At 42.2% G+C, this 19,424-nt stretch overlaps 1 protein-coding gene across 2 annotated transcripts in view; it reads left to right on the forward strand.

Moving 5' to 3' along the window:
• The window catches only part of Mertk (MER proto-oncogene, tyrosine kinase), a 104,830-nt gene extending 98,227 nt beyond the window's left edge, over window positions 1-6,603 (forward strand). For both annotated transcript variants that reach the window (XM_052183567.1, XM_052183568.1), the window contains exon 19: window positions 4,582-6,603. In XM_052183567.1, the coding sequence (XP_052039527.1) occupies window positions 4,582-5,095 (514 nt within the window). In that variant the 3' untranslated portion in view covers window positions 5,096-6,603. The remainder of the gene's footprint in view (window positions 1-4,581) is intronic.
• The last annotated feature ends 12,821 nt before the right edge of the window (window positions 6,604-19,424 follow it).

Genomic DNA, 19,424 nt, shown 5'->3' on the forward strand with positions numbered 1-19,424 from the left:
TTTTCGATGCAGTGTCATGCAGTGCTGTCTCCATGGTGACTTACTCTCTCTTTGGTCAGTCTCCTCCAAGGCTTGGGATTTTCTCATCATATTTAACAAAAACATTATAAAAACATAGACCTGAGCTAGCTCTGTGGTGGAACAGCATGAGGGAGGCTGGTGCTAGGCAAGGCCCTCAGCCCCATCCCAAGCTCTGTCTCTGCTGCCTCATTCAGCACACCCGGCCAGGTCGCTTTGTAAACAACCTCCTAGGTATATCTGTGGCTTAGACTCCAAGCCAAGCACAGGAAGATTGTTTTGTTCACAGCCACAGCCTGCTTTGTGGTTGAAGATATTTGATACTGAACAGAAACAAACGCTGCAAATCTCTTGAAAATATCTTAAGGCCTTGATTAAATTAGTCCTAAGGTTTCACGGTCATTTTGAAGAGGGCTGTGTTAATGAAACATTGCCTTCTGGAGACAGGGAGGCCTTGCTGTGCAGCCACACTGCCCAGGAAGTCTTGTGGTGGTTTCTTTCTCCGCTGTTCCCCCCCGCAGCGGCAGACACTGACATTAGCAATGGTCAGTGTGGGCCTGAATGAGTTCCAAGCTGTGTCACACTGTGGTTTTTATGTTTCACTTCAAACTAAAACAAGAGACTGCTGAGGTGGTGTTGTCTGGGAACACTTTTAGCTGGTAGAGTCAGCTCCCACCCTGTGGCTGGGGACCCAGGCGGTTGCAGACAGGCTGCCATCGCCCTGTTCCTGATTTCTGCATGCCTGGGGCTAACAGATATGACATGGTCAGCAGGCTAGTGGATCCTGACGAGCAGCAGCACCCCAAAAGAAACTTCTGTACCTGACACGCAAACTCACACTCATACACAAATTCATATACACAAACACACACCCCACTCACACTCACACACAGACTGACACACACAAATATACACCCACTCACATGCACACACTTACACACAAACACACAAATACACACCCATACTTACATATTTACACACACAAATACCCAGGCTAACACACAGAGACACAAAAACACACACAAACACACACAGGCTGACACACACAGACACAAAAGCACACAAACACACATACTTGCACCCATAAACATACACTCACAGACACACACACACACATTCAGATACACAAATACACATACTCACAGACACACAAGCACACACAGACACAAGCACACAAACTCACAGACACACTCACGCACACAAACTCACGAATACAAATGCACTGAATACTCTGAGTGTCTCAGAGTACAAGCATGGCTAGGATGAGTGCACTCCTTGTGTGTGCTTCTCTTTGGCTGATTTATATAATAAATACATATATATATTAAAAGTGTGTGTATATATATATAATATTGTTTTAAAAAAAGAGAAACCCAGAATTTCCAACCTCTTTTCTCATTGCTGATACTGACAGGTCACAGAAATCCAGAACTGCATTACCATCATGATGACATCATAACATAAATATAGTGTTCTGTGCAGAACCTTCATCTCCCTCCCGCAGGGGTCCTCCTTCATTGCTTAGACAGCAACCAAAGTGATCTCTCAAATATTATAATCAGAGCTGAGGCACCTCAGTGGTGGAGAACTTGCCTACCATGCACATGGGCCCTGGTAACATGCTAAGTACCACAGACAGATAATTACCATCAGAATCTGGTCGTGGATTGCTTCTGGATATCATCTTTCTGTGGTTTCCCAGTCCCTTCTGATATCTTTCAAGGCCATATTTAGGATGGGCAGAGTGAGGTATGCTTATGTAGGAAGGGCTAAAGTTTGAAGGCAGCCCAGGCTATATAGCAAGGTCCTATCTCGTAACACACACACACACACACACACACACACACACACGTGTTATAAAGTATTAGACATGAAAGGAAAATAAATTCAGGATGGTACTACCACTATTCTCTATAAAGATAAGTCACTTGGCACTTTCTTCTAAGATGTGAGGTAAATGAAAGAGAAGTAAACAGCCCGGCGTCTCCACACGAAAATGAAAAGGATGTTAGGACCTTAGGACTGAGTTTCTTGAAGCCCATGAGAGCAAACAAGCAGTGCTCTGTGCAAAGCTGGAGTCTTGCAGATTGACTGATGCAGTGAAAACCTCCAAAACTGGACCAGACGGTGTTTGCTGAGTCTAAGAGACTGGCTACTGAGAGTGAGTTAGAGAGACTCAGAGGAGCTCCCAAGGCTAAGACTAAACCTAGGACTGTGAGGCAGGTGTCAGAATGGAGTCCTGTGTTGATGTCCTGTCCCTTTGTATGTGTGTGAGTTTCCAAGTTCCAGAATCAAGTGACACCCTGGTAAGGGCTGCAAAAATAGCTCAGTGAAAGGCCATGAGACTATCTGTATGGATGAGGTCAGTGGACCATGTATAAGGACTAATACTTACTAGAATTAGCCCAGGGATCTATAAATTTTGAGAACTGCAGTTTTGTTCCTAAGAAAGCCAGTAATCAGCATGCATCAGATAATTTAGATTCAGTTTGGGTTTTTTTTTTAAAGATTTATTTCTGTCTTTATGTTTTGTCTGCATGTATATCTGCATACTAAAAGAGGGCACTGGTTCCCATGGCACTACAGAAAGAGTTGTGAGCTGCCATGTTGAGGCTAGGAGTTGAACTCAGCACCTCTGGGAGTACAGCCAGTGTTCTTAACCACGGAGCCATCTCTCCTGCTCCTCACCTTAGTTTTCTGATTCAGTGATACTAATATCAATTTCCTGAAGCAGGGAAGGCTCAACATGAAATGCTGGTGTGACTCCTTTTCAGCCCAGCAATTTCCTGTTGTCATTTCCTTCCCATGGCCCTCAATTGTAGTCCTGATACTAGATAGTGGGGATGGAGTTGCCCGGAAAAGAGTTACCTGCCCCTGTAGAACTCAGCAGAAATGCCTGAGGAGCATTTGTGTATTGGGCTTTTCCAACCCTGACCTCATTCTTCTCCCCACCCCTTCCCCCCGACTGCTCCCAATGAGGCCAGGACTATAATTTACACGGAGCTGTTCGCAAGCTGAGAATGGAGTGTGTACTGGCTGGTTTTGTGTGTCTACTTGACACAGGCTGGAGTTATCACAAAGGAGCTTCAGTTGAGGAAATGTCTCCATGAGATCCATCTGTAAGGCATTTTCTCAATTAGTGACAAGGGCCCCTTGTAGGTGATGCCATCCCTGGGTTGGTGGTCTTGGGTTCTATAAGAAAGCAAGCTGAGCAAGCCAGGGGAATCAAGCCAGTAAGTAACATCCTTCCATGGCCTCTGCATCAGCTCCTGCTCCATGACCTGCTTGAGTTCCAGTCCTGACTCCCTTTGGTGATGAACAGCAGTGTGGAAATATAAGCTAAATAAACCCTTTCCTCCCCAACTTGCTTCTTGGTCATGATGTTTTGTGCAGGAATAGAAACCCTGACTAAGACAGAATGGTACACAATACTTAGCACTCAGCCTCCCTTCATGTGCTACCCTAGCTCTGGGTTCCTCTTAGTCCACTGGTCCAAATAACTCAGCGCTCTTGGTAACAACTCAGTTTAATGGTGTAGATGGAGGCTAGCAAACTTGTTTGGTAGATGTCTTAGTTACTGTTCTATTGTTGTGCAGAGCCACTATAACCAAGACAACTTATGAAAGAAAGCATTTAAGTGGTTGCTTGTTTACAGTTTCAGAGACTGTGCACAAGCGTAAGTCAGGAAGAGCCTGAGAAGGGTGTGGGTTTTGAAACCTCCTCTATCCAGGTCACACCTCCTAGTCCTTCTCGAATAGTTTCACCAACTGTAGACTAATCATTCACATAGATGAGCCTATGGCTTTGAGGGCCCTTTGTAGCAACCACTCAATGTTACAAGTGTAGCAAAAGCACAGGCAGCAAATATGCATAGCTGTATTCTAATAAAATTTTATTTACAGAGAAGATGATTGGTTTGATTGCCAAGATTGTTTAAGAAAAGGATGTTAAATCCATTTTATTTGCAAAAGTAGATATAATTGCCAGATGCATCTTCTATTTTTAGCAACAGAATTTTTTTGTGACAAGGGGCTGGAGAGATGGCTTAGTAGGTAAGAGTACTTGCTGAACAAGCATGACAACCTGAATTCAGTCCCCAGCACCCATGTAAAAAGCTTGGCATGGCAGTGATGAGCCTCTAACCTCAGTGCTGCTAGGGCAGAGACATGGGGATTCCTGGGCCTCCTGGACAGTCAGTACAGCCAAAACAGCAAGTCCCTGGTTCACTGAGAGACCCTGTCTCAAAGGATTAAAATGGACAGTGATAGAGCAGTATATCAGATGCGCCCCCAAGCCTCTATACACACATGCACAAGTACATATCACCATACACACATATACCAATACAACACGTGGAACATTTTAAAGTTGAATAACCATTAGACCATTTCTTCCCACCCTCACCAAACTCATTCATTTCCATAAAAAGGAAAGGAAATGCTGATTAAAATGGAATGAAATTAAACATTAGTTAAGGCAGAAGGGGTGGCTGCACTGGGGGGATGGCTGCACTGGGGGTTCTGGGTCTGTGCGAGGTAACACTCACTTGTGTCTTATCATCAGGTATGACATCATGTACTCTTGCTGGAGTGCTGATCCCTTGGACCGACCCACTTTCTCAGTGTTGAGGCTACAGCTGGAAAAGCTCTCCGAGAGTCTGCCTGATGCACAGGACAAAGAATCCATCATCTACATCAACACCCAGTTGCTAGAGAGTTGCGAGGGCCTAGCCAATGGGCCCTCACTCCCGGGGCTAGACATGAACATTGATCCTGACTCCATCATTGCCTCTTGCACACCAGGCGCTGCTGTCAGCGTGGTCACGGCAGAAGTTCATGAGAACAACCTTCATGAGGAAAGATACATCTTGAATGGGGGCAATGAGGAATGGGAAGATGTGGCCCCCACTCCTTTTACTACGGTCACACCTGGAAAAGATGGGGTCTTACCGGAGGACAGACTCACCAAAAATGGCATCTCCTGGTCTCACTGTAGTACGCTGCCCTTGGGAAGCCCATCACCAGATGAACTTTTGTTTGCTGATGACTCTTCAGAAGACTCTGAAGTTCCAATGTGAGACCAGCCGAGAGAAGGCATGACAGAACCGAGCACATCCTGCTTCATGGGATCTGATTGTCTTAGGTACTTTGTTATTGCTCTGGTGAAACATCATGACCAAGGCAATCTTTAAGAGAAAGTGTTTAACTAGGTTTACAGTTTCAGAGGGTTAGAGTCAGTCCATGATTGCAGAAAGACTTTATGGTGTCAGGAACCGTAAAAGTGCTTACATCTTAAATAGCAAGCAGGAGACAGAAAGCACTCTGGGAAATGGCACCAGTCTTTTGAAACCTCAAAGCCTGCTCCCAGTAACGAAAGTCCTTCAACAAGGCCATACCTCCTAATCCTTCCCAAACAGTTCCACCAACTGGAGATTAAACCTTTGTATGAGCTTATTGTGGCAATTCTTATTCAGACTACCACACTGCTTAAACCTGGTGTTCGGTATTTGTTTTCCTTACCAAATAGAGGCCATGGCCTGACAGCAGCAGGTAAAAGCTGTCGAGTCAGTTTTGCAAATAAATAAATAACCAAGGTCTTGAGAGACAACTTTTTATAGAGATTTCTTTTATATGGTTGCCAGCAACTAAATCAGATGGCCCACAACCACCTGTAACTCCAGTTCTAGAAGACTGATACTCTCTTCTGGCCTCTGAGGGCACCTGCACACATGAGGCATACTCTCATATAGTGATAGGAATAAAAATAAATCTAAAAATAAGTAAACCAATAGCAAGGCTGGGAGTGTGGCTCAGCAGCTATGTACTTAACCTGTGGACTGCCCTGCATTCCATCCCAAGACCCCAAAGCAGTCGAGAATAAAAATACGGAGGCTAGGGGAGATAGCTTAGTTGGTAAAGTACTTGACTTGTAAGCGCCAGGACATGAGTTTGATCTCCAGATCTAACATAACACAACTTCAAATGTGGTGGCCCACGTTTGTAATCTCAGTGCTGAGGAGATGGTCTCAGATGGATTTCTGAGGCTCGATGGCCTTCTGCCCAGGTGAGTTCCAGGCCAAGTGAGCCCTGTCTCAAAGAAAAATGTGGACAGCACCTGAGGAGTGATATTTGATGCTGTTCTCCATGTATACACACACACACACACACACACACACACACATACCAGCATGTACCATGAACATGCATACACAAGAAAACTATAAATAAAATACATAATATATTTATTTAATGAGAGAATATATATGTATATGGTGGGAAGAGTCAAGGATATTATATTTTAATAAAAGATGACTTATTTCACTGACCTTGCAGAACTCAAAATGTATCTCTCATTGTTAACATTTTTACAGAATCAATGTTGCTTTTTAAAAGTTGTTTTCTTTCCCACAGTATTAAATGTAAAAGTGTTTGTAAAGTGAAATGGCAGGTTTGACTTCCTTTTTGACCTTCACAAGAAGCCTGGCATGTCGTCACACATCATGTGTATGTGGTAAAAACGATTTACTTAGTGTTCAAGGCTTTACAACTGATTGAGATGACTTCCTAATAAAATGCAGATAAGGAAGGATGTGTTCACCATGCTTCAGATTTGGAATGATAGCCGTCACCAGCAGCTCTGATTCCCATTCCTAAGGAGTGTCCTTAATGGCTTGTCCTCACCAGTTCCTGTGTCCACTGAGGGACAGAGATAAACCATCCCAGGAGTCCCTAAAAGAGTGGCTAGCAAGATGGCTCAGTTGGTAAAGGGACTTGTAACCAAGCCCAGTGACCCAACATTGGTTCCCGAGACTGACATGGTGGAAAGAGGGGACCAACAAAGATGTCCCCTGACCTCCACATGGACACACATGCACAATAAATTAGTGAGTAAGTAAACAATTTAAAAGGAGTTTAGGAAAGAAAAATAACAATGATAAAGGATTCAAGATTATATAGGCCCTGAGAAGATGCGGAAACATTTAAGCGGTGAGTCCTATTTCCACTGCAGAGCTGTCACTCACAGGAGATAGGCGTGGCAGGCCCAGGGCATAGGCTGTAGAGTTCTGTCATCTCTGTTCCTGCTGGTTCCTGGCTTGGCCACCATGTGTTGAGCACTTGCTTGCCTTGTTTCCAGCCCTGTATGTATCCGTTCACTTTACTGTGTGTCTTACACTATGGGCACCAGTGTCATCCTCTTGTCTAGGCCAGGATACCATTGCTTGGAAAAAATGAGTAACCTGCTTCTGACCCTGGCTAGAGACTGTGAGGGCTAGAATTTAGCATAACCACATGTTAGAGTTTGTGCTAGTAAGTTTCACATTACAACACAACTCTGGAGGCAATGAATGAATGAACTAATGAAGAATGAAAGAAAAAAAGAGGGAGGGAAGGAAAAGAAAGAAACAAAGTTTATTTTACATATGATCTGGAGATTACAATCCTAGATAAGGCACCCTTTGGCCTCACCTTTGGTAAGAATGGCAGATGGCAAAGGACAAAGAAACACATACTAGTGGGCACACCACCAGCCAGGAGGCAGGACAGGCCAGGGCCTCACAATTGCCTTCCAGAGTACTCTTCTAATGGTTGAAGAGTACTCCTACCCCTCCATCTTTCACTACTTCCCAATAGCTTCACTCTGGGAACCCCTGGGGGACACTCATCTAAATCATAGGATCCTATTCCAAAGCTTCTAGACAATAAGTATACAGATATCATCCACAGTGTGCCAGGCATGGTACTCATTTAATTTCATCGTAGGTATGATGCTATCCCTGCGCCACAGATGGGAAGGCTGGGCTGTAAGAGGCTGCCTGACTGAGGTCAGGAAACAGATGCCATCTGAGGAAATGCTGCTCGGGGATTGCGGAGCAGATCCAGGGCCCTTGGCATCTTCAGAACTGTTTGCTTCAAACTTGAGAGTTGGCTCACCAGGCTGCCTGCAGGCTTCAGGGATCAGAGTATATATACAGGGCTCAAAGCTGCCATCTCCTACAGTGGAGTCCTGGCCTCAGCTACCAGTCCAGGATCGACATCCCCAGGGTGACATCCTCTGTCACTGTCTGAGGAGCTTAGATGAATCTACATCCTTATCAGATGTCAGCATCACATTTTATTAGTGAAAGAACAGACAGAGACAATCATAGCCTATGAATATAGAGTGCTATTGGGCAGGAGAGGTGGCTCAGCAGTCATGAGCACTGGCTGCTCTTACATAGGACCTGGGTTTGGTTCCTAGCACCCACATGGCAGTTCACAACTCTCTGTAACTCCACCTCCAATAAATCTGACATTCTCTAATGGAGAGTGGGCACCAGACACGTGCACAGTACACGTGCAGACAGTCAGACAAAAAACCATTCATACAGAGAGAATGAAAATGCATAAATATTTTTAAACTACTTAAAGGCCTATAGAGATGACTCAGTAGCTATGAAAGTGTGATGCTCTTGGCAGAAGACCAGAGATCAATCCTCAGCACTCATATCAAGTGTCTCACAACTACCTATAAGACCTGCTCTCTTCTGGCCTCCATAGGAGGTACACGTATGTGGTACATAGATATGCTTGAAAGCAAAACACTCATACACATAAAATAAAATAAGTCAATCTTTTTTAAAAAGTAAAAGCTACATTTCTGATTCAAATAGGCAGTTTCAGTTCTCAAAGCTCTCCGAGTAGCTGTCAAACAGGGTTGTTCCTTGAAGGAGTTTGTAAGGAAAGGGGGTGTTAATGAGCAGGGAACCCTAATGAGAGTTTCAAAAGATACAGCTTCAGCAAACATAAATTGTGATAAAATTAGAAGTACAGCTTTATTTCTTTTATTTTTCTAAATTTTGCAGGTCAAAATTTAGCCACCTGTCTTAAAGTTTGATTTAGCAATCAAGGCATAACCTTTAGCTAAATTTCTTATTTTTGTGTAATGCCATTCTCTGAGTCAGCTGGTTATAAACTCATATTTAATCAGTGTTAAAGCTTGTTAGTACACTTTCCCCTTCACCACCACGGCTCTGCACACCTAAATGTCCTCCCTGAGAACCCAGGGTCTGTGAGGTTCTCAGCCATAGCCCTGAACATTTGAAAACGTGGAGACCACTAACTCTCCCAAACTCCTGTACTGTCTTTCACATTTGCTATAAAGAGCTTTGTTCTTCTCTGTGTACATGCTCAAGTCTGTTTTCAAAGTAAAAAGCATGAGAGAGGAAATAGGAAGAAACTAGTCAGGTCATTGTGTTCTGCTAACTTGGAACAGGGCTGGAGGAAGGTAATAGACAAACACCAGAGACACCACAGGCTGCAGGGTGAGACTTGCCTGGCAGTGGGGGTGTGGCGGGAGGTGTGACGGGGTTGTGGCGGGGTTGTGGTGGGGTTGGGGGTGTGGTGGGGGGATGAGGCAAATCTTTTTTTTTTCTTCTTCTTCCTCTTCTCCTCCTCCTGTTCCTCCTCTTCTTCCTCTCCTTTTCTTTCTTCCTCCTTCCTTTCTTTACTTGTTCTAGCTTTCTTCCCTTTCTTTAAAAAAAAATATTTATTTATTTATTTATTTATTTATTTATTTATTTATTTATTTATTATATGCAAGTGCACTGTAGCTGTCTTCAGACACCAGAAGAGGGTGTCAGAACTCATTATGGATGGTTGTGAGCCACTATGTGGCTGCTGGGAATTGAACTCAGGACCTTCAGAAGAGCAGTCAGTGCTCTTAACCGCTGAGCCATCTCTTCAGTCCTCTTCCTTTTCTTAATGAGCAATGTAAGGACTTAGAGGGAAAAAAAATAAAGTACAGACATATGTGGCCAGAAGAAAGGGTTGCCTAGTTTTCTTGGGCAAGACACCAGTATCATCTGTTAGACCACCCTGCGTAGGAAGGGGATGAGACAGAGTCTTTGAAAGAACGTTGTCCTTGAAAACTTGCTTGGGGTTCTTCCTAATTTGAGGTTTCATTCCCTATGCAGTGCAATACCACCGACATTTGTCATGCCAGACATGTCTCCCCTGACATACGGTCAAGTTGCCTTCTGGACACTTATACTTGGGCGCTGTGCTTAATCTCTGTGCTTAACCTGGCTCAGAGAACTTCTTTTTGCACTGGGCAGCTGTCAGCAGAGTGGCTTAGAACTGCTAAAGAGCTAAGAGTGACCACTGCGTGCCCAGTCCTACGTGGGACACTGATAACAGAGAATACCTCAAGGTATTCCTCAAGGCTCAGGGAACACCACAGAAGAGGGGGTGGAAAAATGCAAGAGCTGTGGGATTGGGGCCGGGTGATTGTTGTGAAATGCTGTCTTTCAGACAGGACGTGGCCACTGTACTCATGCACTTCCAATGGTTTGGTGGTTACGTGCATAGAAGCAAGTCAGCCAACATTCCAGCACAGATGGGGAGGGGCTCGTGAGGAGGGGTGTGCCACCAGGAGGTTGCCTGTGCTCTGACGGATGGCCCCATGCCAGTGCACACACAGACAGCACTAACTGGACTTGTGTGTGTGTCTGTGTGTGTATGTGTGTGTTTAAAGGAGAGAACAAGAAGGTTGGAAGGGGATTGCTGGAGGAGTGGGAGGGAAAAGGGAAGGTATGAGGATGATATAATATATGGTAGATATACATTATACATAGATATATATGGAAAATTATACATGAAGTTGTTAAAGAGTAAATAAAAATATTCCTTAAAAAGAAATAAATATTTTCCTTCTTATGTTAAATTGAGGGAGGAGGTGTGTGTGTGTCACTTAGGCAGAGACGCATTGGGGAAGTGCAGAATGAAGGGTAACATTCCTCACTGCAAACCTCAAGCAAACTATTGGGTTCTGGAGCCTGCAAGTTGCTGCCTTTGCACAAATTTGGTCCAGGTTAGTCACTTACCATGTGTCCCTTCCTCATATGTGGACACTTTACCTGTAGGACATAGGGACATAAGGTGGATCAGAATGTAAGTATTCTCTCTCTCTCTCTCTCTCTCTCTCTCTCTCTCTCTCTCTCTCTCTCTCTCTCTCTCTCTCTGCCTCTAAGTCCACCAGACCAAATAGAACTTCCCCACAGGCCAAGCACCATCAGTGTCTTCACCCACGCTGGCTGTCCTCATTCACAGTCAAGAAGCTGTACGGCCGTCTCCATCCACATCGACGGCTTAAGCGAGTTGGGATTTCTGCTGACTCGGTGGAAAATCAGCCAGCCTCGTGGCAAACTTGCTCAACAGCAGCTTCCACTTCTCCAAAGACCTTTGCTGACTTTAGAGGATAAATGGGAAGTCAGGAAGCCTTTCGTGAACATGTCACTAATAGTGCTCCTCCATTTAGATTTTATTTCCTCTCTTTTCAATAAAAAAGACTGCAGAACTACTCTTCTGTTTAACATAGATCTTGTCTGACTACTTATTTCCCCTACTTAAATGCAGTTATTTCTAGAAATCTTAGCACACTGCTTAAGAATGCTTTAACATACAGCATATTTTGTGAAAATGGGATTTGAGGGCCTGGAGGGGAAGCTCAGTTGGTAGTGTGTTTGCCCAGGACACACAAGGACATGTTCCATCTCCAACATGGTATACAATGAGCGAGGCTGCACACACCTGCCGTCAGACTTGGAAGTAGAGGCAGAGAGGATCGGGAGTACAAGATCATCCTTGGCTGTAGAGAGCTTAAGCCCAGCCTGAGCTACAGGAGACCCTGTTGTTGAAGAATAACTCAGTGATTCAAATTATATTTATTTTGTAAATATTATTAAAATAAAATCCTGTTGTATAAAGTGCAAAAACCATGCAGGGGTCATATGGAGTCTACATATATAAGCATTTAAAAGAAATTTAAGGATTATCTTAAATAAGTCTAAGAATTATTCTTAAATTTAAGAATTAACCTTTCACCGGGTGGTAGTGGCGCATGCCTTGTAATCCCAGCACTCTGGAGGGCAGAGGCAGGCAGATTTCTGAGTTCAAGGCCAGCCTGGTCTACAGAGTGAGCTCCAGGACAGCCAGGGCTATACAGAGAAACCCTGTCTCAAAAACAAAAAACAAAACAAAACAAAACAACCCCCCCAAAAAATGAAAAAAAAAAAGAATTAACCTTTCTACTCCTTAAAGATATGATTTTTTTCTTTAGTTGTTTTGTTCAGACAACACAATTATAAATCTATCCAGGCAGCATTAATGAATCCTGTGCAATGAACTCATCTATTCACAAATAGAGGAGGGAGCCCAGCTCTGAGGTGGGAATCTTACAAACAATGACCTCTCGACCTTGTTGTCCAGTAGCCAGAGAAGGTAATGGACAGCCTCTTATGGTTACTTCTTATAGAATATCGCTCAGAACGCTCCACTTTGCATGGTTTGTTGTATCTGTCAGTCATCACAGCAAAGTGGTCAGCTTGACTTGTCAGTCCTGCTTAAAGACTAAGAAACCTTTGAACTAGAAACCAATAAACTTGGGTTGGAAAGGTGGCTCAGTGGTTAAGAGCACTGCTCTTCCAGAGGTCCTGAGTTCAATTCCCAGCATCCACATGGTTACTATAATGGGTTCTGTAATGGGTTCTGATGCACTCTTCTGGTGTGTCTGAAGACAACTATAGTGTACTCACATACATGAAACAAACCTTTAAAAACAAACAAACAAAAACAGATATACTTCCCCAAAGCAAGTTCTAAGGTCCTGCCTTGTGTGCCTCAGAAAGAAAGGAGCATTAGTGGAGGGTTGAAAGCCACAACAGCGTCACACCACCAGCAGCTGGAGCAGGCTGGAGGCAGGCAGGCTGCTGCCCACCCCTGCATTTGCCTGAGGCTTGCTGTAAGGATCAGTCTCTCCTTCCTGGGCCCAAATATCTCTCTAGCTCTTGTTCGTTCTGTACTCCAAATGAGCTTCCTTCAAATTACTAGTTTTCTCCTCTGACAGTTTCTATCTGATGTTAGGCTGTGTGTGAGTGTGTATGTGTCTGTGTGTGTACATGTATATAAAGGTGCACCTACATGTGTGTGCATGTATGCATGTATATAAAGGTGCACCTACATGTGTGTGCATGTGTGCATGTATGCCAGGGGTCAATACTGAGTGTCTTTCTTAATCTGTCTCTACCTAAAAAAAAAAAAACCAAAAAAACAAAAAAATTCCACCTTAGTTTTTGAGACAAGGTCTTTTGCTTAGACTGGGGCTCTCCAAGTGACTAGATTGGCTGGCTGGTGAGCCCCAAGGATCTGCTTGCTTCTGCCACTGCAGCCCTGGGGTTGTACACACCACAGGCAGGGCTTTTTTTTTTTTTTTTTTTTTTACAGGTGCCAGGAATCTAAAATGAGGTCTTGATGCTCACACAGGGCATGCGTGCTCTATGGACTACACTGTCTCCATGGCTCTGATGAGGTCCTCATTCCAGTCAGTGTACTTCGCCAGCTCTGGGACATCTGTATGTTTGTTTGTCTGTTGACTGAAACTTCTATTTTACCCATTCCTATCTTCCATGTTGGGTCAGGTACACAGAGTACGCTGGCACCATGTGCCCAAGGACTTGCTTCTTTCTCTTCTTTTCTAAAGCCCGTCTGTTTGCTTGTTTGTTTGATTTTTTTTTTAATGACTTTTATTTCCGCCCCTCCCCCCCCCCCAACCCCCGAGACAGGGTTTCTCTGTGTAGCCCTGGCTGTCCTGGAACTCACTCTGTAGACCAGGCTGGCCTTGAACTCAGAAATATGCCTGCCTCTGCCTCTCAAGTGCTGGGATTAAAGGCGTGCGCTGCCACCCCCCCAGCTGACTTCTATTTCCTTACTGATATTCTTCATTAAAAGTGTAGGTAGGTGTGGTGGCACAGACTTAAACTCTCAGTCTTGGGAAGAGACAAGATTGCTTTAGCTTCAAAGCCAGCCTACTCTACATAAAAATTCCAGGGCAGGCAGGGCTACCTGCTGAGATCTTGTGTCAAAACACTAATAAAAGAACAAATAGTTGCTGCCATTGGCACCAGGGAGCCAGAAGACTCCACAGCCTTCTGTGCACAGCCCTCCAGGAGAGAGTGATCGCCCAGCAGTGCTTTCACTTCTAAGCTCAGAGGAGTAAGGACACAGGCTTACAGGCCCACAGGAGGAACAAGCTCCAGCCAGAGACAACACCACCAACAACTAGCACTGGAAATAACCAGATGGTGAAAGGCGAGCACAAGAACCCTACCAACAGAAACCAAGGCCACATGGCAACATCAGAACCCAGTTCTCCCACCACAGCAAGTCCTGGATACCACAACACACTGGAAAAGCAAGAGTTGGATTTAAAATTGTATTTCATGATGCTGATAGAGGGCTTCAAGAAAGACTTAAATAACTCCCTTAAAGAAATACAGGAGAACATTGGTCAACAGTTAAAAGAGCTCAAAGAGAAAACACAAAAATCCCTTAAAGAAATACAGGAGATCATGGATCAACAGGCAGAAGCCCTAAGAAGAAACACAAAAATCCCTTAAAGTATTATAGGAAAACACAAACAATGAAGTGAAGGAACTGAAAAAACCATCCAGGATCTAAAAGTGGAAGTAGAAACAATAAAGAAATCACAAAGTGAGACATCTCTAGAGATAGGAAACCTTGGAAAGAATTCAGGAGTCATAGATGCAAGCATCAACAACAGAATAGAAGCAGAACAGAAAGAACCTCAGGTGCTGAAGATACCATAGAAAACACTGACTCAACAGTCAAAGAAAATGCAAAAGCATAAAGCTGGTGGCTCAAAACATCCAGGACATCCAGGACACAATAAGAAGACCAAACCTAAGGATTATAGGTATAGATGAGAGTGAGGATTTACATCTTATAGGCCCAGTAAATACCTTCAACAAAAATGTAGAAGAAAACTTCCCTAACCTAGAGAAAGAGATGCCCATGAACATACAAGAAGTCTTCAGAACTCCAAACAGACTGGACCAGAACAGAAAGTCCTCCCGCCATATAATAATCAAAACACCAAATTCACTACACAAAGAAAGAATATTAAAAGCAGTAAGGGAAAAAGGGCAAGTAACTTATAAAGGCAGACCAATCAGAATTACACCAGAGACAATGAAAGCCAGAAGATCCTGGGCAGACCTCATACAGACCCTAAGAGAACACAAATGCCAGCCCAGGCTACTATACCCAGCAAAACTCTCAATCATCATAGATGAAGAAACCAAAATATTCCATGATAAAACCAAATTTACACAATATCTGTCCACAAATCCAGCCATACAAAGGACAATTGATGGAAAATGCCAACACAAGAAGGAAAACTACACCCTAGAAAAGGGAAGAAAGTAATCTTCCAACAAATCCAAAAGAAGATACCCACACAAACATATAAATAACAGGAAGCAACAATCACTATTCCTTAATATCTCTTAACAACAATGGACTCCCCAATAAAAAGACATAAACTAACAAAAATATTTATCACATAAATCTTCAATTTTATCAGAAAATGTTTGTAATTCCCCTTTTAATTAATTTAGTAATGTTTTTATGTCTACTATTTTATCTGCATTATTTTTCACGATAATCTTCAATTTTAATGTCTTTCTATAAATTTCCTCTATTTTATCAGAAATGTTTTCAATGTAAATCTTTTTTATCACAAATGTTTCTAATTCCACCTTCAATTAATTTAGAGTTTTTATATCTTCCATTTTATATGTAAAATTTTCCATGAAATAGTAAATTTTAACGTGTTTTTCTAAATATTTCTTGAATTTTACCAGAAATATTTTCCATGTAAATCTTCAATTTTATCTGAAAATGTTTATAATTCTACCTTCAATCAACTTAGAATTATCTTTATGCCTATCACTTTATCTGTATAATTTCCATGTTAATCTTTAATTTTAACATGTTTTTCTATATATTTCTTCAATTTTATCGGGAAATATTTTTCATGTAAATCTTCAAGTTTATTAGAAAATGTTTATAATTCCACTTTCAATCAACTTAGGAATGCTTTTATGCCTACCATTATTACATCTTTTTTTTTTTTTGGATTTGTTTTTTTCAAGACAGGGTTTCTCTGTATAGCCCTGGCTGTCCTGGAACTCACTCTGTAGATCAGGCTGTCCTTGAACTCAGAAATCCGCCTGCCTCTGCTTCCCAGAGTGCTGGTATTACAGGCGTGCGCCACCACCACCCAGGTCCATTATTACATCTCTATAAAATTTTCCATGCTAATCTTCAATTCTAACAGGTTTAAAATTTTTAACACCTAAAGATTTTCTACAATTTTGTCAGAAATATTTTCCATGTAAATCTTCAATTCTATCATAAAATGTTTCTATTTCATATTTCAATTAATTTAACAATGTTTTACATGTCTACCACTTTAGTCTTTAATTTTCCATGAAAATTGTCAATTTTAAAGTGTTTTTCTATGTATCTCTTCTAGTTTATCTGAAATATTTTCCAGGTAAATGTTTAAAAAAAAAAAAGAACAAAGAAATCAATCAAAAACATTTAAACAAGTCATTTTCTTTATTTCTCCAAAATTATTTACAAATAGATGCCTGCTTCTAATAAAGCATTTATCTGATAATTGCCAGTTAGGCCTCTGTAGGGACAGTTCCTACTGACTGCCTTTTCTTCCTGTGTAGGATAATATCAGTTACTTCTGTGTTTTGTATTTTAGCTGAGTATTTCTCATCATATTATTATAGAAATTCTGGATTTCAATGTGCCCTTCTATCAGAGATGGGAATTATTGCTATGGGGTTTATGACTTTCATGGATTAATTCTGTGTATCATGTTTTTATGGTTTTATTTCCTGCAGAGTGGGAGTGATGTCTTAAATCAAAAACAATATTTGCCTTTACTTTTAGGCCTGGCATTCTGCAAGGTGGCATCGGTGCAGCTAGCTCAGCGCTGAACCGATGCTTCATGAATGGTGTCCTTAAATCCTTGATATGATGTGAGTTCCGCATTTTGCTGATGGATTTGTTTGTGGTTTACTGAATGTATTTTCCAAATTCAGAAATCCTTCAAGTTAGTTCTATGTTCACCCCTTCCTTCCTTCCTTCCTTCCTTCCTTCCTTCCTTCCTTCCTTCCTTCCTTCCTTTCTTTCCTCAAACGATGGCTACTTCACTTCACTAATTGTGAACAGATTAAAATATTCTACTCAAAACATAGAAATTGGATTGGGGATGTGGCTCAGCTGGTAGAGTTACTGCCTAGCATGCACAAAGCCCTGGGTTCGATCCCCAGAAATAAACCAGGTTGGTGGTATATGCCTATTATCCCAACACCAAATGTGGAAGCAAGAGGATCAAAAGTTCGATCACCAGCCTCAGCTACTTAGTGAGTCTGTAGTCAGTCTGGGTTATGAGACCCTGTCTCAAAACAAGACCAAAAAAAGTAAAATGAACAAAAAACCCACAAAATAAATCCACAGATTGCCAGACTAAATGAAAAAGAATATGAATCCTTAATATATAAAGAACTCTTACAACTCCACAATAAGAGGACAAATATCCCAGTTTTACACTGAGCAAAGAACTTGAATTCACATTTCTCTCGATCTGTACAAACAGCCAATAAGAAAAAGAGTCCCAGCATTATCTGTCACTAGAGAAACGAAAGTCAACACCAGCTCAAGCAAACACTCCACATCCACTTGAACTCAACCTAAAAGTCAGGCACCAGCAGTGTTAGGAGCTGGGTATGATAGTGTGGTCCAGTAATCTCAGCACTTCTGGACACAAAGGTGGGAGGATCAAAATTGCAGGCTAGCCCGGGCTATACAGTAGGACCCTATTGTAAAAACAAACAAACAAACAAACAAACAGCTTCCATTCTGAATGGCTGTTTTAACTTCACAGAGTTGAATTGTATAGTCTTTGAGTCTTGTTCATTTTGGTGTATGGTTTGTGTGTGTTTGTGTATATAAATTTTTAAAAATAAACTTTAAAATAAAAGCAATTAAATAAAAACATGGACACAAATGCCCATAGCATTGGCATTCACAAAAGCCAAAGGTAGAAAGAAGAAAAATGTCTATCAAGAGATGCATGGATATGGGAGGTAATGGTGTATGCCTTTAATCCCAGCACTTGGGAGGCAGAGGCTGGTAGATCTCTGTGAGTTTGAGGCCAGCCTGATATACAGAGTAAATTCAAGAACAGCCAGGGCTACATGAAGGAACCCTGTCTCAAAAAACCAAAATCAAACCAACCAAACAAACAAACAAAAAAACAGATGAATGGATAAGCAACATGAGATCTATTGGTACAACAGACCATGATTCATGCTTTAAAAGGGAATTTTGACACTTGCTGCAGCATGTGTAAACCGTGAGGATGTTCTGCAGAGTAAAGAAGGCCTCCCTTCTGCAAAGGATAAATAGTGTATAACCTTTATACAGTGGGCAGACTCAGAGAGGCAGAGAAAAGATGGTGACTGGGCTGGAGAAATACGATGTCAGTGTTTAATGGGTGCAGAACTTCATCCGGGAAAGAGGAGAAGATTCTGCAGGTGAATGGTGGCGGGGATTGCACAAAGTCATGAATACTGTCGATATTATTGAACTAGGTCCTTGAAAACAGCTAAAATGGTATCTTTATCTTGAACATATTTTACCAAAATAAAAAATGTATGGGCTTTAATCTCAATTAATCTATAAAAGTCAATTAAATCATATTAATAGCATAAAGGGAAAAAAACAAGTGATTGTCTCATTAGACATGGAAAAAAATTGCGAAACCAACCCTCATTTGTAAAAAGAAAGAAAGAAAGAAAGAAAGAAAGAAAGAAAGAAAGAAAAAAAGTCTCACAAAACTAGATACAGATATTCTGATAGGAGTTTCCTTCAACATCAGGAAATGAAACAAAGTAAATATGCAAGGCAGGCCCTCTACAGAACCACACCCCTTAGTTCTTTACTCTCTCAACAAGGCAATATAACTACTATTTACAAAGTATTTACGACATACTCCAGATTAAAGGCCTCTAAAACAGGCCAGATGGATCTGAGGGTGGAGGCTCTGGCTGCCAAAGCTCACTGCCTGAGTTTGTTCCCAGGGAACCACGCAGTAAGGAGAGAACTGACCCCTGGATGATGCCTTCTGACCTCTCAGTGTGCATCATGCTATGTGCATGCTCCCTTCACAAAAACGAACTAAGCAACTAAGTAAATGTCATCTTTTTAAATAAGACACTCACAGTGTTCAGGAGGAGGGGTGTAGATTATAAGCAAATATTAGGGAAAATGAGCATCCACTGGGTTTTTTTGTTGTTGTTGTTCGGTTGTTTGTTTGGCCTGATCAGAATTCTGAAGGACAAAGGACCGTGGTAATTTCTTCTTCACATACAGTACTCATCGTCTCTGCTGAAGGAGGCTCCTGTAGATTTCAGAAAGTCTTTCTCTATACCACTCTCTCGGTCCCGTTTCCTCTCGCACACTTCTGTGTCTTCACTCGCGCTAAACTTC

Source organism: Apodemus sylvaticus, chromosome 5 (assembly GCF_947179515.1).
Source record: "Apodemus sylvaticus chromosome 5, mApoSyl1.1, whole genome shotgun sequence".
Lineage (NCBI taxonomy): Eukaryota > Metazoa > Chordata > Mammalia > Rodentia > Muridae > Apodemus > Apodemus sylvaticus.